General features: G+C 54.1%; 1 protein-coding gene across 1 annotated transcript; it reads left to right on the top strand.

The window, feature by feature from the left end:
* The first annotated feature begins 859 nt into the window (after positions 1-859).
* TBC1D22B (TBC1 domain family member 22B) lies at positions 860-18888 on the top strand. The gene is made up of 13 exons (XM_033080300.2): positions 860-950; positions 4662-4718; positions 5653-5969; positions 6796-6975; positions 7452-7522; positions 7885-8013; positions 8390-8455; positions 9347-9461; positions 16072-16178; positions 16610-16685; positions 16962-17089; positions 17324-17419; positions 17867-18888. Exons 1-13 carry the CDS (start codon positions 895-897, stop codon positions 17993-17995), a joined length of 1527 nt encoding a protein of 508 aa, XP_032936191.1. The 5' UTR covers positions 860-894; the 3' UTR covers positions 17996-18888.
* Positions 18889-19977: the final 1089 nt, after the last annotated feature.

Genomic DNA, 19977 nt, shown 5'->3' with positions numbered 1-19977 from the left:
TTTGAGTCTTTTTATGCCATTCTATTTTGTACGTGTGTAGGGGGTTTTTTTGTTTTCATTTATTTTTGCTTTTTTTTCCAGTTCTTTGTGCTGCAGCTGTTTAGTATTGGCTATGGGGTGGCAGTGGGAAAAAATTTTGTCCCCTAATTTGCATATACAATAGAATATTTGCATAATCACTCATTAATAATTATTCTTCGGTGTTGCGTATGGGAGTAAGTGGGGTGGAGAATAATAGTAATACTATTAGAGGTGTTACTTCTATCTGAAGCACTATTTATGGCCTTTATACTCTATAAATAAAAAGAAGACAAATAATAGCGTCTGGTGCAGAAAATGCCACGCTGCCTGGAGGCAATTTTTAATTTATTTAATTTTTTAAATTCTAAAAGTCTGAACAGAAACAGCTCCTATATCAGACCAAAGCCGCCACTTCACCGGACCTAAACGCCACACGACAAAGCGAGTGGGATCCAGGGCGGGGATGAAACCCAGCCGCGAATTCCCTGGAAAAGCAGAAATCCCAAAATCCCAGCAAATGTCACTCGGCCCCCCCCCCGCAGGAGCCGGGTGGTGCCGCCCCGCGCTCCCCCCGCGCCCCCCATGGTCTCTCCCGCCCCGCCAGCGTAGCAGGCCCCGCCCCTCGGTTACGTCATGGTAATTCCCGCCTGTGATTGGTGGATCCGCGAGGCCTCGCGCGCAGCGGCCAATGGCGGCGCTGGGCCCGCCCGGAGCCAAGATGGCGGCGCGGCGGGCTGCGGGCGGGCGGCCCTGAGGCGGCTGCGGGGCCGCGCCTTGCTCCGCGCCCCGCGCCGCGCCGGGGGCCGGCCGGCCGGGGTCCCCGCTCCCCGCTCGCGGGCTGGCCGGCCCGCCGGGCCCGCCCCGCCCTCCGCCATGGCGGCCGAGAGCGGCAGGCAGTTCTGGAAGCGGAGCGCCAAGCTGCCGGGCAGGTGAGCCCCGGGGAAGGGGTGCGAGGGCCGCGCCCCCCGCGCTCCGGCTGGGGCTGGAGCCGCCGCTCCGCCTGGGGAAGGGGCTGTCACCCGGGCTCTGCTGGGGATGAGGGTACCCCTGTAAGGCTCGGGGGATACCATGAGGATCTGTGCCGGCTGTTGGGGGCCCCGGGGTTCCTTCCTGAAATAGGGGGAATGCCAGGATCACCCCGGGCTATGGGACGGGAGTTTTGCTGGTGGAAGGTTTAATGTACAGGGGACAAGGGTGGGGTGAGAGCTGCTCCCTCATCTGCAGGACAAGGCAGGCGGTGTGGGGGCTGCGGGGACCCCCTGTGTGCCCCCGTGGGAAGCAGGATGGAGGGATCAGGGTGCCTTGGAGGCCTCTCTGGGGTGTGTCAGAGCCAGGGCTGTGCCATCTTCCTTTCCACAGATCCTGGAGAAAACTCATCCTTCCCGAAGTCCTTAGAGGTGGCAGCAGCTGTGTCCCCAAGGGGTGTCCCTGATAAGGCGTGGAACCCCCCCATTGCCCTCTCCTGTGCGGGATGTGGCTCCTGGTCCCCTCTGCTCCAGGGGAAGGACTGGGAGGGCTCTGCTTGAACCGCCCCTGCCTCAGTCCCTCTGCCTGTGATGTTCTGGTTCCTCTCAAGGCACCTTTACTCACTCAGAGATGGGAGAAACAAGAGAAATGTGGGATTGACATGGCATTTAGGGAGAAGAGGCTGGTCTTGATGAAGGAGAGGCTCCCTACAATGCCTTGGGAGCAAGGCTGACATGGAAACAGGGCATCAGGCTTTCTGTGGAGGCTCTCTCAAGTGCTTTTCTTGCCTGGTGCTCCTCACTTTTGCTCTCATTTGCCTTATCTGAACCCTGCCCTTCGCCTCCTGGGGTATGGGTGCAGACTGAAACGCTTAGTTGGCTTTAAATCCTGCTGGGCCAGTTAAATATCTCCTTCTAATGTGCTTTCACTCATCTGCTTGTCACTGTGCAACTCCTTCAGGTTGGCTGGACAGTCCTTGTCTGTGGTGAGCAGAGGGAGAGCAAGGAGCTCTCTGTTCCTCCTCTGCTGCTCCTGTGGGAGGAAAGTCCTGTGCTTTCCCTGGGTTATTTCCAGCTGCTCCTGTCTCTTACCCAAGCTCTCAGCTGGTGGTCCTGGGCAGCACCTCTCTCCTCTGCATTTGGTGATTTCCGAGCTTTGCCTTGGAAAACTCAAACCAGGTGAACCGGTCTGGCCGGCAGCCTGTGACACTCTGCATCAGGAACTTTTTGGCAGTGTTCTCTCTTTCTCCTAACTGCCTGCTTGGCAGATCTCCTGATCCAGGGCCCTGTTAGCTCCTGTGTGCTGCTTGTTTCCAGGCACAGTCACCAGCAGGTCTTCAGCAGCCTGCCTCAGAGGGTGGAGGTGGAATGTGCTGCATCCATGGTCACTAGACATGAACCTCCCTTTCTTCTTTTTCATCTGAGCTTTGAGAGAATCCCCTGTCCAGATTCTTGGCTCTCTCCTTTCTTTCCCCTGACAATCTGGCAGAGGGAGGCTTTGTAGGGACTTGGATACTGTGTTAGCTTCCTTTTCCATGACACTTTGTGGATTTGGTCACTTGGTTGTATTAGCTTTTATTTGCTAATAAAGTTTATTAGCTTTTGGTCCCTGTAGATTTAGGGTGGATTTTAGGTCTAGATTTAGAACTGGTAAATGCTGTTTTGTTTTTCCAGTGCTGTGTTGTGGTTTTTGCACTGGGAGTTCTGTGCCTGGTAATTTTCTAGGGATGTGTTGGCTGAGTGCACTGGTGTGTTGTCCTCTGTGGTGTGTTGTTTATTCCTTGCTCTTTGTAGAGATGTGCAGGCCAGAGTCTGCTGGGGTTATTTAAATGCTGTTTTTAAAGAGGAGAAACAGCCTGCTGGAAGTAAATGTGTTGTGTCCAGAGGGGCAGTGGTGTTTCATGGCCATGCTCTGCTGCAGGGTCAATAACCCACACCCTGTGATGATCCTGTGAGGTGTCACACAGCCATTGCACCTCACACCATTGGTCACCCCTTGTACCCTACACTGAACATCCAGGTAACAGGAAATGCCTGTCCCAAGGAGTTTAAACTGGGACAGAACAGGCTGGGAGCACAGCTTAGATCAGCTTGAGATTCTTTGGGAGTGTCTGGGTTGCAGGACTTTAAAAAGAGCTGTGTGCAGGTGGGACCCTCTGACTTTGTATCAAAGGTTGATTCAGAACCCCAGGAAAGGGTTTCCTCCCCCAGCACTGGCTGCCACATCCCCTCCTCTCTCACATCCTTCACACACAAAATCCTTCATGAGGCAGTTCCCCACGGGCAGCCTGGGGGTCCCTGGCAGGGAGGAGGAGCCTTGTGCTGGATATCCTGGGACAGTGTGAGTTTGGGAGAGGCTCTGCTGGCTCCTGTCCTGCAGGGAGCTGCCACAAGTCACTGGGAAGCAATGCTGATCTGGAGGGCTTGTTCTTCTTACTCCTCATCATCTCTTTGCTATGTCCACCCGTGGAGGTGCCTCTGCTTAATTGCTGTCCTGACTTCCAGGTGCTCATTAATCATCACACTCTGTCCTAGGCTCAATGCTGGATGGATAAACTCAGTGAGCACTTCCAGCCACAAGGGACAGCCACTGCAGTGGTGAGCCCACCCCTGGCTGGGCTGCTCCACCAGGATCTCTCTGTGCTGTGGTTGTTTCCAGCCTCTGCCCTGGCTCTCTGCATCTCTCCCCTGCCAGCTGGATCTGTTGCTTGCATCCTCATGCATCCTCAGCTTGTTCCCAGCTGCACCAGGCTGCCATCCCTCTCCTCCAAGTCTGGGCACTGCTGGTTTTACTGCTGGGCACCATCTGCAGCTCCTGGAAACCAGGCCAGCTCTATTGACCCAAGAGAAGCTTGTTCCTTGTGTGCCAGCCCTGAAAGGGCCTTTGTCTCTGCCATGGCACTGCAGGACTTGTTTTCCAGAGGTTGTTTTCCAGGGTGGGGTGACTGTGAGTAGTTCCTCCAGGAACTACTAACTCAGGATCCCTGTCTCACCTCTAAAAACAGTGATGAACATGTTTTTGGTAGCTTCTCTCTGAGGTGATGCTCCCCATGTAGGGCCTGGAGCCCTCAGGCTCCAATCCCATGAGTCCCAAGGAACCAGGGACTGAGATGTGGTGACTCATTTTAGGCCACATAGGAAGTAGTTGATTAAACCAGGATTTGGACCTGAGTCAAGCCACGTACTGTACCAGGCATTCCTTCTGTGTGGCGCTGGCTGGGATCCTGAGGGCCAGCATGGGCTTCAAACCCTAAAGTGCATTTATGGAGGAGGAGCACTGTCACTGCCTGGAGTCCTTCCCTGTCTCACAGGGCCTGGGAGGGTGAGTTCCCCAAACTGGAAAAGATAACAAGTATCAGTGTGTGCAGCAGGTGGGCTGAGACGTGGTCACATGGGGTGAGCTGGTGCTGCAGGAAAGAGCAGATCTCAAACCCCAGCCCAGGCTGGACCAGACCTAAGAGTTTAAACAAGGCTTCTCTTTGCTACTGCAAAGAACAAATCTTCATCTGCATGTGGCACTTTGGAACTTGTAAGTTAGAAGGTTTTTGAAGCTGCTTTTGGTCTTTTATTCACTCCCAATAGCAGCCAAGAAGCATGACCCCAGTTTGTGCTGAGATTATTTGTAGGACCTGTTTTTACAGCATCTTGGGTTTTTTTCTTTTCCCCTTGCTGCAGCATTCAGCCTGTCTATGGAGCACAGCATCCTCCACTGGATTCCAGGCTCACCAAAAAGTAAGTGTTTGTTTGCTGGGGATGCAGGCCACGAGGCCTGGCAGGTTTGGGGCTCAGCTCTGCAGTGAGTGGAGGTGTCCAGCATCCCTGGCACTGTGATATTGCAACTAAGAAGGACAGCAGTGGGGTGTGGTGCTGCCTTGAGCTCTAGGAAAGCATCCAGGGAGAGCTTATCTGCTGGTGCCCTTTATGGCCAGAAATCCATACAGTAACACCCACATCAAAGGAAACAGACTTTTTTTTTTTTTTCTTTTTAGCAGTGTCTGATCCTTCTGCTCCTCTTTGGAGCTGGAGGAATTAAGGGAAAGGGAGGTAAAGCAGCTACAAGGCTGGAGAGCTGCAGCAGCCTTGCCAGCAGGAAAAGGCAAAATTCCTGGTCTGAGCTGCCTCCTGTTCCTGTCCCATGCTGTGTAGTGGTGAAAGTTCCCTGCTTCAGGTGGTGGACTTTGGCTCCTGGAGCTTAAGAGTAAATTCCTTCTGTGCCTGAGGAAAAACCCAGGCTGGTCTGACTGCTGGGAACAACTGCAGCTGTTTGAGGAGTGTCCATGGAAGGAGACCTGCTCTGTCTCCCCCTGACATGCCTCTCTCCAGGCTCTCCAGGCAAGACCTTTTTTTTAGGGTGTTAATGTACCTGTGTGGGGTAGGGGCAGACAGAGCTGGAGGAATTGTACCTGTCTCTCCTTTGCCCTTCTGAAGGAGGAAGGCTGGCACCTCTCCAGCTGTGTGCTGCCACTGTGGCCTCTGAGACTGCTGTCACAGCAGCCTGTGACAACCACTCCTGGCAGTGGCAGCCCAGAGAGACCTCACACATTCCTTAGGTCTGGGAGGAGGAGCAGGGAAACTGCAGACAGGGATTGGAGTGAGGGCATGGGGAAAGGAAAGACAATGAACTCATCCAGCAGCACAGCTCTGATCCTGTTCCTCTGGCTCACAGCTTCATCAAGGACCGCTCCAAGGCCAGTGGGCTGCCCATGAAAAGCAAGAAGGCCTCGAGCTTCCACGAGTTTGCTCGCAGCACCAGCGACGCCTGGGACATCGGCGATGACGAAGACGAGGATTTCTCCTCCTCCTCCTCATCCTCTTTGCAAACTCTGAACTCTAAAGTGGCCAAGGCCACGGCAGCACAGGTTCTGGAGAACCACAGCAAGCTGAGGGTGAAGCCTGAGCGGTGCCAGGCTGCCCTGGGTGAGCTCCCCACCAACTGCAAGGTCATCAAGTCCAGCAGTGAGGCCCAGCTCTCCAGGACCTCTGGTAAGAGCCTTCTTCAGGAGCAGCCTCCTGCTCTGTGCTCTTTCACTTGGCCACTGAACAAACTGCTTGTTGCTACTCCCAGTGTGGGCAAGAGGCTGTGACACAGCCCTTAAACACACCAGAGGCTTTTTCTTCCTTTCAGTATCCTGTACTCCAGGGAGCCATTTTCAGAGGCCTGGCTTTAATGCTTGTGTCCTCAGCTACTCAGTATCCTGCATACAGGCATGTCTGTCCCAGAGTATTCCATATTCTGGGTGCTAAGTCAGCTTTGAGATCTGTTAAGTTCTTGTTGGAACTTGCTCACTGTCTGTTTCCACTGTGGTTTGGTGTGCTGCTCTTAGCAAAGGTCTGCCTGAGGTCGTGTTGACACAGCTTGGGCAGGGAATTGGGCAGCAGCAGCCCCTGCTCACTCTGCCCTGCCTGCCTGTGCTGTGAGTACCTCAGGAGATGGCACTGGCAGCCCATCAGCTCCTCTCTCTGCACTAGTAATTAGCTTGATTGGTGTTTGGATCTGGAGAGCAGAGCAGTCAGTTCTGCCTTGTCTCCTGTGTCCGACCCATGTGCAGAGGGAAGTCTGATCCACTTGCAGGCAGGTGTCTGGATGCAGGAGGAAGAAAAGGAGGCAGAAATGGGGGGAAGTGGTGGAAGAGCCACAACAGATGCCTGTGAACTGCTGATCCATCAGAGTGGGCCAGTGATGCTGTTCAGTGGTGCTGAGGAACAGAAGGGGAAATGTGCAGTGTCTGACAGTGACTGGGGGAGCGAGGTGGGGTTGGAGAGGTGGAAGCTCCTTCCCCAGCTCAGTGCAGCCTCTGCTCCTTGCTAGAGGAGGCCTGTGTGAGGAGCCCCCTGCAGAAGCAGCAGTCCCTCCCCCTGCGGCCTGTCATTCCCCTCGTGGCTCGAATCTCTGACCAAAACGCCTCCGGGGCTCCCCCCATGACCGTGCGGGAGAAAACGCGCCTGGAGAAGTTCCGGCAGCTCCTGTCCAGCCACAACACCGACCTGGGTGAGTGGGGCACAGTGAGGGCACCTCTGGGTGGGCAGGGGAGGGCAGAGGGGCCCTGCTGCCTGCACCACGTCTGCTTCAGGGTGAAAAAAAATCACTGCCTGCAGTTGTACCAGATGGATGTGTGCAGGAATCACTGTTGGCAGATGGTGATGTCCTCCACCCCTCCCTGTCTCTCCCTAATCATTCTCCATCTTGCACATGATGGTTGGGATCACTGAGGGCTCTTGGGCTCTGCATGAGAACTCAGGTCCTGGCACACTGGTGACCCTGCAGCTCCCAATTCTGGGCTGAAATCATCTCTCCTCTCCTTGCAGCAGACCCACATCCCCAGTCATTGCCAGTGTGAGAGCCTTCCTGGAGGCTCATTGTCTCCAGAGCCTGCAGGAGCAGACTGGGCTTTCCTCTCCTTCTAGGTGTAGTGGTGCCTGGACGTGCCTAGGATCTAATCCATTGCCACCACTGTCCGTTTGCAGATGAGCTGAGAAAGTGCAGCTGGCCTGGTGTGCCCAGAGAGGTGCGGCCTGTGACCTGGAGACTGCTGTCAGTAAGTACTGGGAGCTGTGACACCGCACTCTGGGAGGACTGTGCCACTCAGGGACACCCCCTGTGCCCCATAGCCAGCTTTGCTTGTGCCCAGTGCCCAGCTTCCAGGTGAGCTGTAGGGTTTTTTGATCAGGGAGTGCCATTGCTGCATCCTCTTTGAGCTCAAAGCCCAAAGGTGTGGGGACTGGGTGGTTCACTCTCTTTTGGGGAACTCCAAGAGCAGGGACTGGGAAGGCCAAATTCCATGAAAGCTTTCCCCAGCTGCTGAGATGTGTGCCTGATGTTTGTGGGTGCACAGCTGGCAGGATTTCAGGGGCTGGTGAGGGAAGAGGGCCTGCCCTGAGCTGAGTTTTCCCACTGCAGGGCTATCTCCCTGCCAACTCGGAGCGCCGCAAGCTGACCCTGCAGCGCAAGAGGGAGGAGTACTTTGGTTTCATCCAGCAGTACTACGACTCCCGGAACGAGGAGCACCACCAGGACACCTACAGACAGGTAGGAACCCTCCTCCTGCCTCTCTGCTTTGGCTGCAGCCCTCTCCTGTCTCCTGCTGCTGCTTGTCCCCATGGGTGGGGTCATGCCAGGACTTGCTGTAGCTGGGAGTCTTCTCCTTGGGGGAGAGGCACCATGGTTCTGTCCTTGTTAGTTTAAACTTTTCCTGACTTGATCTGATACTAAATTTCAGCTCTGAACTCCCTGCCTGCACATGAGCAGAGCAGACTGCAGGTGTTGTGGATGATTTTCTCAGTACAGCTGTCATGTGTAGCCCTCACTGTTCTTGTCAGCTCTTGCCTGGGGGAACACTGATGGTGGATCCCCCTCTGTTAGCCTGTGACAATTTACTGTGTGTGTAACCCACCTTCTTTTCCAGATCCACATTGACATTCCAAGGACCAACCCACTCATTCCCCTCTTCCAGCAGCCACTTGTCCAGGAGGTAAGGGCTGGGTGGGTGAAGCTGCTGCCCTGCATTTGCCATGGGATGTGTGTGTGGAGTGAGGCCAGCACTGCTCCTAGGGAGGGAACCTGGTGGGGAAACTTCCCTGCCTGACAGCTCCTGATGCAAATACCTCCTGGAACTGTCTGGTCTTGTTCCATGTTTCTGAAAGACATCAGACTTGGAGCTTGGGGGTTATGAGGTGATCTCTCTTTGGCAAGATGTAGCCAAGCTGGTAAAAAACTGAAGCTTTTGTTTTGAGACAAACTGGAGCTGTTTGAACCAGAACACAGGATAGTTCTGTTTTGCTTCAAAACCTATTTTATGGGAGCAACCTGGACAGGGATGGGTTCAAGAGGTGGCCAGGAGATGTGAGCACCTGTCCTGTCTGGAAACAAGCTCAGTGTGTGTCTGTGTGTGTCAGAGCATGGTGTCCAGGGGGCTGGGGCAGTCTGGGAATATTGCTTGTTGAGAGGGAGGCTGCCCTATTGGGAAATGTCCTGATCTGTGGTGTTTTTCTGAAAGTACTGTGCTGATAGCTCATCCTCCCACCTGATGTTCAGCCAAGGAGGCTGCTCTGCCAAGAGGCACCCCTGTCCTGTGGATATTAAGCTGTCTGGGTTTTGAAAAGCTGTGTCTGCATTTCTTCAGGCACAGGTTTTGATGAGGAGCCTGGACTGTCTTGTCTGAAGAGTGGGCTGGCCTGAGTGTGGGATCTGAGGATGACACAGGAGTCTCTCCTAGGACTTCTATGCTTCTAACATTACCTTACTGCTACAGAAAAGCCTGTCAGTGCATGGTCTGCACTCCCTGAGCTTAGCAGTTATGCTTTTCTGCCTTCCCTTTGTGCATGGCTAATGCAGGTACCTGCTTTCCCTGGTTCTTCCCTAGATTTTTGAGAGAATCCTGTTTATCTGGGCCATTCGCCACCCAGCCAGCGGCTATGTGCAGGGCATCAATGACCTGGTCACCCCGTTCTTTGTTGTGTTCCTCTCTGAGCACGTGGGTAAGTGACACTTGCTGCTCTGAGCACTCCTGGAGTGGGCTTTGAAGAGGTGTGAAATGCTGGCGTGAGGAGAACTTGCTGTGCTGGAGGAGGGGATGTGCTCTTCCTTCAGAGTGCTTGGGCCAGCCTGGAGTTGCATTTTGACCTCTTGCAGTGTCTCTGCTCCCTGACTGAATTGAATTCAGTTTGATAATCTTGCTGAGCCCCACAGAAGGTGAAGTGCTAAGGGTGGGTTTGCATTTCAATGCACTTAACAACCTCACAGCTTGGAGGGGAAGGCACTGAGGGAGCTCAGTGATATACAGGGTTGGAGGAGGGTCTTGCTCTCAAAGCTTGGACTTGGCAGTTCCTGCTCTAGGAGGAATGAGTGAAGTTTAAAGAGACCCTGCTGAGAATGTAAAATAAACTGTTTAAATACAGATTCCCTCCCTTGCTGCTAGTACAGGTGTGTTTGTCAGACTGAGAGTTTCAGAAAGCAAACTGGCTTCTCCCTGCTGCTTCTGGATTTCTTGTCAGTACTTGCTTTTAGCTGGAGATCAAGTCCTTTCCACCCATGGTGTTTTTATTCTTTCTCTGGCTCTAGCTGTGTTTTGGAGTTGACATTAATGCTGGGATGTCATAATCCCTGTGTTTAAAGGCTCTTAGTGTTCACTGTAAATAGAAGGGAAAAGGAATTTATAAGACTGTATTAGTGACAGAAATCCTGTTGAGTAAATATTTCTAAGATCTGATCCAAAAGTTGAAGTGAGTGAAAGGCTAAGGCTTTATAAACTAGTGCTGATCTGCCTCTGCTGAGGGCCTTGTGAAGGGCTGAGCCAGCCAGTGTGGGCAGGGCTGATCCCTGGGAAGTGCAGAGGAGAAGGCACCAAGTGTGGCTCTGAGGGGCTGGAGTGAATTCCCTTCCATGGGAAGAGCAGATCAGATCTGAGCAGGTTCCCTTTGGGAGGTTTCTCCAATGGCCTGAGCAGCATCCAAGGCATTCAGTCCTGGCAGATTCCACTTATTCAGGGTTGATTTGTTGGGTTGGGAGCAGGGCTGTGCACAGTGAGTGACCTAGGCAGGAAGGGAGCTGGTGAGAATCAGCAGAGCTGCCTGTGGTACCTGGTGTGACTGCTGCAGTCCTGTGGGGTGTCAGGGATCTGCTCTCCCTGCATGTGGCAGCAGAGCTCATGCTGCATTGGCCCTGTTGGCTCTGTGCTGGGTTTGTGCTTCTCCCCATCCTCCAGGGCTGTTTTCACTCCCAGCTGAAGCTTCTCCCCATCTTCCAGAGCTGTTTTCACCCCTGACTAAAGCTTCCTCTCTGGATGTGGCCTTCTTGTTTCCAGCTCTCTCTGAAACCTGCCCCCTGGTCTGTGTAGAGTCAGAGTTAAAAGACAAATCAATAATTGCCTTTAATTCCCATGGGGAAGAGCTGGCAGTGGTCAGTCCTTTGTAACCCCTCTGCAACAGGATTTAAGTCCTTGATTTGGAGCTCCTCTCTCTGGCTGCCTTTGCAGACAGGCCCTGAGGAGCTGGGCAGGGCTGTGCTGGATCTCTGGTTCTCAGCATCCCTGGAGCTGGATCAGCTCAGTCTGTGCTGCACCCAAGCCTTGCACAGTTTGGTGATCCCTGTGCAGCACACCCCAAGGGACAGCTCACCTTTCTGTGGGAAGTCTCTTGTTAAAGGAAATTTTCCTTTGTCTTTTTCAAGCTGTATCTTCTTTGGGAAAGGGAAGAGCCTGTGTGGCTCAGGCAGTCCCTGAGGCTCACACACCTGTGTCACCTGTGGCTATTCTCATGCTCACAGGGGAATGTACAACAGGCCTTGAAAATTTTCCCTTACATTTTCTGGAAAGCTTGCTCTGGGAAGTTGGCACCAGCACTGGCACCATCCTCAAATCTCTCCTGTCCTTTCAGAACTGGTGTTTTGTTGACCACAAGATTCCAGCTGGCTCCTCTGCTTGGTTGCCCACCATCAGCTTCTGAGGGGCTGCCCCCACAGCAGCTCCTGGGGACTGGGGTGCCTGTGTGGCAGAGCTGGCAGCAGAGCGGGGAGGTCACAAGCTGGTGATGTTGCTTAGCTGTGAAGCACAAGGCCAGGATGACTCCCTGGTCCTCTGCTCAATCCAGGAGCTCCTCATGGAGCACTCACAGGCTGGATCCCCCTGCCAAGGTCACTGGAGACTTCTGCTCCATCCTCCTGTGCTTTGGGCAGGTATTGCATTTGGAGACAACAAATCTCTTTTCTGTGGATCAGTTAAAATTTCTCTTTGGAGCTCACCAGCTGATTGATGTGTCTGGTTGATAATGTCTCCACTATTTTTGTTACCAGCCCAAGGCCTGAAACATCCTTCAGTGAGCTTGTCTGGCATCCCCTCCAAGGGCTGGAAAAGAGGAAAATTTGAGGGGTGTGGGCTTCCTTTTTGGTCCCTGGTGATAGTTTTACCAGGACCAGAGAGTGCTAACATTTAGCTGTCTCTCACAAAGCTCACATTTTGCCAGCAGAGAAAGACCAGAGGCCTTACTTGATGAGTTCCACAAGAACCTTTATTTCATGTGAAGGGAGTCAGGCAGGATTCTCCCAGAACAAAGGACAGACACCCATATTTATAGGTTTAGGGAGGAGTCAAACTACAGCCAATAAAAGTTTATACAAAGAACAGCATCCAATCTAAGTGAGAAGTTCTAAAGGTGAACTGACCAATCACACAAACTAATTTCTAACCAATTATCTTCCAAAGTGTTAGGAGAGTGACCAAATTCTTCAGGAATTTGGCTCAACCTTGGTATCTAGGATACCTTATCTATTATAGCAAGTTCCAGGGGCGAGGGGAAGATGGCTTTGGAGGAATTGTATCATCCACAATGGAGGGGATAATTAAAGGGGAAAATGGGGAAAAAGAGGGTTGTTTGGACAGGGAATGGTTCCTAGCTTAGCATCACTTCCAGGGAGCAGTTTGGCATCTTCCTTTGTTCGAAGCTGACACAAACAGTGAAACTCAGCAGTTACCCAACAAGCTCCAGGCCCTTGTGTGCATTAAATTCCCTCGGGGCAGGGTGGGAGCTGTCTGGCAGTGCTGCAGTGCCCTTGACTTGATGCCTTTCCATCATCACCAGGGAAGGTGCAGGAGGATGTGGGTCTCCCCAGGTCCTGAAGGAGGGGAGCTGAAGGGAAAACATTCACAGGAAGCTGTTTGTCCCAGCTGCCCTGGATGCTTTGGAGGCATCCCAGTGGCACTGCCTCCTCTCTGAGCAATGCCTTGGGTCCTGTGTGCCCCTTTGACCAGCTTCAGAAAACACCAACTAGGCTGAGGCAGGAAGAAATTTATCCCCAGAGTATTCCATTCCCTGTCTGAACTCCCCAGACCCCTTCTGCCAGTTGGGACCAGTTGCTTTTCCCAGCCAGTCTGGATCCAGACCTGCTGCTGCTTCCAGGTGCTGGGCACACTGCAGTGTGGCAGGTAGGATGGGTTTAGCTGTGGGGTTTTCCTCTCTGCCCCAGCATGGCAAGCTGGCTCATCTCTGATGCTCTCCCTGCCTCCTGCATGGACACCACTGCCTCAGCTACCTGGCAGCAAACATGGAAGCTTTGGGCCCCTGCCACTGACTGATCCATAGCTGGAGTAATTCTCCCTCCTGACTGATGGCTTCTGCTGCAGGTGCAGCTGAGGGAGAGCTTGAGGGAGGTGTTGAGGCTGCAGGAGCAGCTGAACTTGTTGGAGCCCTGTGATGGGCACAGGCTCCCAGCACATCCTCTGGGGAGGATGGGGATGTAGAGAGATGATCTGGAAGCTGAGGAGTTGAGGCAGGAATGACAGCTCAGCACCTCCTGGAGGAAACCACATCCCTGTTTTTCCAGGTCATCAGGGAGGGCATAACAAGCACAGGGATACTGAGCTTTCAGTCCCTGCCAGCCCCTCTGCTGAGTCACTCCCAGCTCTCAGGGTTTGTGTTTGCATTCAGGATGGCAGTGGCAGAGCTCAGAGGTGAGTTCAGCATCCCCAGGTGTGTCAGAGCTGGCCCTGCAGTCTCTCCCAGTATTCTCTGTCTGTGTGACACCACTTCCATCCCTGTCTCCAGGCCTTGCATGAGAGGTTGTTGTGGCTTTGGGACCTGTTTGGCACCACACCAGGGCTGTGCAGGGGAGCAGTGCCATGGCAAGCATTGATCTTGTTTGCTTCTGACTGGCTTTGTCACTAAATCCTAATCCCAGTGCAATGAGGAGGAGGAACTGGGTGAAGGGAATGGGGACACTTGTGTCACCACTCATCCTGACCTCCAGTTTTGTTCTGGGCCTGCAGGCAGTGCAGACTTGCCCAGAGCTGTGGGAATTTGTGAGCTGAGACTGGGTTTAACTCCCCTCCAGCTGTGCAGTCCTGCCCTGAACCCCACTGCCAGCATATGGGGAGTCATTAAAGCCTCCCTGTGCAAAACAGGAATGGGGCTGCATGGAGCCCTGGCTTCTCTGGTCTTTCCCTTCTCCTGTGTCCTCCTTGAGCCCTTTTGAAGCCTCACTGCAGGAACTTTGCTTTGTAGAGCCCTTGTTGCCCCCGGGCTGGGTGTGGCACTGCTCTGGGTGGCTGTCACCAAACCTTTCAGTCCCTGTCAGAGCCATGTGTTGGGTGTCTCCTTTCCACGAGGCCTCTTCAGAGCTGCTGTTTGTGCTGACCCAGCTGCAGACACCTGGGGTTTGCTTCAAAGCCTCCTGCAAAGTGTGCTGGCTCCTGCTGGGGATCTCCTGCCACTCTTGCTTTGACACAGGGGTGCTGCCAGAGCTGCTCCTCTTGTCCCCGTGCTGGTGCAAGCAGCAGTGTCCCCATCACCTGGGCAGGTCCCCACAGCCCCTTCTCCATCATGCTCCTCCATCCACAGGCAGGTCTTTGCCCAGGCCTCATTCCCTGCCTCTGCCACCCATCCTGGGTGTCCACATGTCCCTGTCCTGCTCCTTTTCCTGCCCATCCTCCTTCCTCTCTCTGAGACCTTGGGAAGGAGATGGACACTGAAAGATTCTGCCTGCATTTCATGTGAGAGTGGCTGTAGAGCAGGCAGCAGAAGAGTGACAGTTTGGGATGGTGACAATGATGTGCAGCTGGAAAAGAGCTTTGCTGCTCTTTCTGCAGTACAAGATGGTGAGATTAGTGGGTTAAGCTCTTGTTTGTCCCTAAAGCTCTTGGTGGCAGTTTGCTCTGGAGCTGAGCTCTGCCCCAGAGGAGAAGCAGAGGTGGGGCAGTGTTGGAGTCACTGCTCTGTCCTGCCCTTCCTCCTGCAGGCAGGATCTCAGTGTTGGTTTTCCCCAGCCTGTGGCAGTGCCTGCAGTGTATCTGAGCCAAGAGGGTGGTCTGGCTCCAGCCCTCAGCCCCATCTTCTCCTTCTCTTGCTTTTTTCCAAGGAACATCAAAGATGCTTGCCAGGATTTCTGAGCCTCTGAAGTTGGAGATGGGCCAGCTTAGCCCTGTGGTTTGATCTGATTTAGTAGCATGACAGCAGCGTGGTGGGTGCTCTGTTCCCAAGGAGGAAAGGGAGGGAACTGCTGGGTCAGTCAAGCCAGGAGGAGTCAGTCCTGTGTCTCCTGTCTCCCCACCTCACTCCCACTGCCTTCCCATGCCTGTTTCTCCCTCCAGCCACCAGGTAAAGGTGATTCTGCTCCAAGCTCAGCCAGCACCGCTGTCATTCCATCCTCAGGCATCTCTCCCTTACACACCCTGGGGGTTCACAGGCCCATCTAAAGCAAGGAGCCTTTTTCACTCTGAGAACCCTTTGGGGACAGAGCTACCACTGACTCTTGTGCTGTCAGACTCCCACTGGCTTTGAAAAAAGAAATTGTACAAGTCTCTGCTTCCCCACACTGAGGCTCTTCTGTGCATGGGTAGCTTCTGTTTGCAGAGCTCTCCTGCCAGCTGGGCTCCAGGAGAGGCAGAAACCCCACAAAGCTGAGCCCTGTCTGCCCCTTGGCCCAGCTGTCCCTGTGCAGGATTTAACTCTGTGCCTCTTCTGCTGCCCAGGAAGATCTTTGCATGCTTTTGGGTCCTTACAGCTGTGCCTGAGGGTCCTGCTCTCCTGTAGAGGTTCCTGGAATTGTGGCAGTTCTTCCTCATGAGCCCTCAAAGCTTGCAGCCCCTGGGCTGGGTGTCTCTGCTGTGCTTTGGTCCTGGGATGATGCTGATGAACCCAGCTGGGAGCAGGAGCTGGCAGCTCCCTTGTGCTGCCCCAAGCCATGGGCAGTGTTTCCTTCCCTGGTTTCTGGCTGCACTGAAGGTTTCCCCTCTCCCATTTCTCCCTGGGGTGCTGGCAGAGACCTGCTGTCCCCAGGGCAGGTGTGCTGTGGTTAAAGGGGTTCCAGTGTCCCAGAGCTTGTCCCAGAAGGATGGCAAAAGTGCTGTGGGATCCCTCCTGTGGTTCCCTGGGGAGCTGGACTGGGTTCAGGGCATGACCAACAAGTTTTTTGGGGTTTTTCAGCTCAGTTGGAGAAATAGGTGAGTGCATGGGTGCTGTGACTGTGCCAGGCACACCCCAACACAGAGGCAGTGTTGCAGTGTCTCCTGCAAAGCTTTGGCATGACAAAGCCCCTGAGACTGTCCCATGTCCCTGGTGTCCCCCATCTCCCTGATGCCCTTCCCTCTCTGTTTTGCAGAGGAGGATGTGGAAAACTTTGACGTGACAAACCTGTCGCAGGATGTTCTACGGAGCATCGAAGCCGACAGCTTCTGGTGCATGAGCAAGCTGCTGGATGGGATCCAGGTGAGCCTCTGGGGCCACAGGAATTCTTTGCCCTCGCTGGGGTGGCAGTGTGGTTGTCTCCTCTCAGCTGCTGGATGGGATCCAGGTGAGCCCCTAGGGACACAGGAATTCTTTGCCCTCACTGGGGTGGCAGTGTGGTTGTCTCCTCTCCCTGTCTGGGTGAGTATTCTGCATGCTCCAGCATTAGGGAAGTTTTGCTACTGCACAGAGCTGAATCTGCCAGTGAAATGCTGGGGAGGTGGCTGCTGTGGCTGTCCAGATTGCCCAGTCCTGACCAGGAACTCAGAGCAGGCACACTTGATGCTCAGGAGCCCTTTGAGCCCTTCCCTCCTTGGCTCATGATAATCTCATCCCAACTGTCCAGCTGCTGATCTGGGCTCCATCATTTCTAACTGTTGTTAAAGCTTCTGACTCAGGGCCTCTCCTCACAGGACAATTACACCTTTGCACAGCCAGGGATCCAGAAGAAAGTGAAAGCCCTGGAGGAGCTGGTGAGCAGGATCGATGGTAGGTGACATGGGAGCCTGGCTGGGTTTGTCACTGCAGAGGGAGGCCTTTGGGAAAATCTCAGGGCAGGGGTGAACACTTCTTACAATACTCATGGAACCAGAGCAGGGCAGGGTCAGCCAGAAACCTCCTGTGACAGCACAGGGTGAGGAGAGGAGGAACTTGGGAGGAAAAGGTCTCAGCCTGACAGTGTGTGAAGGGCTCTGTGCTGTGAGCAGCCTGCAGGAGCTGGGGCACTGTGAGCCCCAGGTGTGTAAGTGAAATGTGCTGTTTCAGAGCAGGTACATAATCACTTTAGGAAGTACGAGGTCGAGTACCTGCAGTTTGCCTTTCGCTGGATGAACAACCTGCTGATGAGGGAGCTGCCCCTCCGCTGCACCATCCGCCTCTGGGACACCTACCAGGTATGCACTGCCCCCTGCTTGGCTGTCCCTGTCCCTCGTGTCCCTGTCCCTCGTGTCTCTGTCCCCACGGGCACAGCGTCCCCTGGCACCAGCTGGGGTGCTGAGGGAAACAAAGTGTGCCCCAGGATGTTTACAGCCAGTGGGTGAAGGGTGGCCCCCAGTAGGACATCTGTGCCTGGGGGTTTGTTCTCCAGCTGAGCTGCAGGAGCTCACCCAGGGTTTTGCTGTCCACAGTCAGAGCCAGAAGGATTCTCCCATTTCCACCTGTACGTCTGCGCTGCCTTCTTGATCAAGTGGCGGAAGGAGATCCTGGATGAGGAAGATTTCCAAGTAAGAGCCTGAAACTGGGGGTGATTCCCTGGGGAAGGGAATAGAGGGGAGGGAATTGCTCTGGTTGGGAGCCCAGTTGGACGTAGAGAACTCTCAGAGTTGGCTTCAAGATCATCTGGTCTCAGGAACTTTGCTTGGTGATAAGGACAGAGAGCCTTGATGATAAGGACCTTGGTGATAAGGACAGAGAACTGAGCTGTAGGAGGGTTCAAACATCCCATTCCAGCTCTGATCACAGTGTTTGATCCTGTGTCCAGCTGTAACAGCACACTTTATTCCAGTGGGCTTGGGGTGCTTCACTGGCTCAAATCTATACCCAAGCACATCTTGATGTGTTCCCTGAGTCTTTCAGAGCTGTGAGTGTGGTGAGCAAAAGTTACCGAGCGCTGCTCAGGTCCTGTGCTCTGCCTTCAGCCTCTCCAAACTAAACATCTTCCCCTCCTCCAGGGCCTTTTGATGTTGCTACAGAACCTGCCCACGATACACTGGGGTAATGAAGAGATTGGGCTGCTGCTGGCTGAAGCCTACAGACTCAAGTACATGTTTGCAGATGCCCCGAACCATTACCGCCGATAGGTGCCCAGGCTGGCTCCTCCCTCCCGTGCCCACCCCTCGTCCTGGCCTGATCTGATCACTGTGGCATTTTTGTCATCCCAAGTCCTCGGACACTCCAGCCAGGAGCTGCTCCTTGCTGTACAAAGCTCACCTGAACTCTTGTCTTAACTCTGAACGTGTGCCTGTCTGCCACTCCATGCGCCTGGATGTGCCATTTTGACGACTCTCAGTATTTCACTCCGTGCTGGTGGCTCACAGCAGGAAGGGAGGCTTCAAGGGGCTGAGGGAGAACGTGGGGGAAGCTTTACAGAAAAACTGAGCCGGAGTTGAAGCCCTCCTATCCTCTCCACTCCTGTCCTGGCCTTGTCAGGCTGGGACCACCTCGGCTTTGCTGCCTCCTGCTGCCCTCACCACGTGCGCTGCCCCGTCTGCTCCCTCCTCTCTTCTGACACTTTTGCGCCAAGTCCCAGATGAAAATGCCTTATCAGAGACCTGCCTGGCTGCAGAATCCTTCCCCACGAGGGTGGCAGGGCAAGAAGTTTCTCTCAGGGCCTCCCTTCGCTCCGAGGGTCCAGAGACCCCCCAAGCACTTTGTGGGTTCACAAGAGAGTCCCTGTGCCTGCCCTCCCTCCCCCTCTCCCTCCTCTCACCTACCTCTCCCCCAGGGCAGCAGGGCAGGCACCACGGGGGCCACGACCACTCCACCCTCACACACCTGCAGTGACGTGTGCCAGCCTGGTGGAACTTTTGGTGACTGATGCTGTGTGGGGAAGGCACAGAGGGGGTGCTGGTAGGGGAACAACATCTCTCAAAAACCTCCTGACAACGTCCCCACTCCTCCAAGTTCTGTGTATATTGTGTTCTTGTGTATATGGGTCAAAGATGTACAATATATGTCTTCTCTTTGTAGCAGATTTTATATTTATAACATGAACCCCTTGTTGTCCCCATCCTCTCCACACCTGAGAAGGATGCCTGGCTGTGGTGTTGTGGGGTTTGGAACCCCTCTGGAGGTGGGGGCTGGTTCCAGAGCTGCAGGTTTCTACCCTGGCATGTTCTGGCAGTGCTGGCTCTGCCCGAGGTGTGACAGAGACATCTCAGCCTTGGGGCAGTGGAGAAGAGGGCAGCTCCCAGCAGGAGCAAGGGAGAGCCCACCAGAGACACAGGGGGTGCAGTGCTGGCAGTGCCTCCCAGGCCCTGCAGGGCAGGGCTGTGCTGAGGCTGCACTGCAGGAGGAGCAATCCTGGCTGCAGGAGAACCTGGCCCAGCACTCCAAGCAGGAGCAGTCCTGGGTGCAGCAGGAGCAGTCGTGGGTTCAGCAGTGCCTGGCCCAGCAGCCAGGACAGCTCCCAGTGCTGTCCCCAGTGTCCCTGTGGCCGTCCCTGCCTGTGCTGCTGTGGGTGCTGTTAAAGCAGCTGGGGGTGTTTTATATTCCCTTCCCTTCCATGGGCAGAACCTCTGTGCTGTGCCATGGCCTGGATTGGGGAGGGCATGAGGGGAAAGTCTGGGCTACCCTGGGCTTCTCACCAGGGCTTTCCTGGCAGGGCTGGAGGCTCCCAGTCCCTCCACCTTCCCTTTCTGGTCCCACTGGGGAGGAAGCAGCAGGCAGTGAGGCCAAGCATGTGACAGGCAGAACCTTGTTGCCAATAAAACTCCAAACAGTATCTCAAGAAATCACTTTCCTGAGGTGCAGTTGTTCTTCTCAGGCATTTGGACTTTATGTTTGAGTGTGCCTTTTGTTGTTTTTCTCTGAGAAAAGAGTGGTCCTTAGTATAACATCAATTTTTAAAAGAAAGAATTATAAAAACTCCAAATAAAAGAAAGCCAACAAATAAAACCAGCACAAGGTGGGAGCTCTCCATGCAGCAGGCAGCTGTCACCCACTGCACAGGGGACACAGGACAGGAAACCCTCCCTGTGTCACCTCCCTGTGTCACCTCCCTGTCCTTGCTCTTCCCCCCTGCACCTGGGAGCTCTGGGATGATTGAAAGCCATCCTGGTAA

This window comes from Catharus ustulatus, chromosome 25, assembly GCF_009819885.2.
Source record: "Catharus ustulatus isolate bCatUst1 chromosome 25, bCatUst1.pri.v2, whole genome shotgun sequence".
Taxonomy (NCBI): domain Eukaryota; kingdom Metazoa; phylum Chordata; class Aves; order Passeriformes; family Turdidae; genus Catharus; species Catharus ustulatus.
This window is presented reverse-complemented; position numbering and strand designations above follow the sequence as displayed.

Coding starts and splice junctions, on each gene's coding strand:
- TBC1D22B (XM_033080300.2), top strand. CDS start 895: ATGGCGGCCGAGAGCGGCAGGCAGTTCTGGAAGCGGAGCGCCAAGCTG. Junction 16,179..16,609: donor AGCTGCTGGATGGGATCCAG/GTGAGCCTCTGG, acceptor CTCTCCTCACAG/GACAATTACACCTTTGCACA. Junction 17,420..17,866: donor TGGATGAGGAAGATTTCCAA/GTAAGAGCCTGA, acceptor CCCCTCCTCCAG/GGCCTTTTGATGTTGCTACA.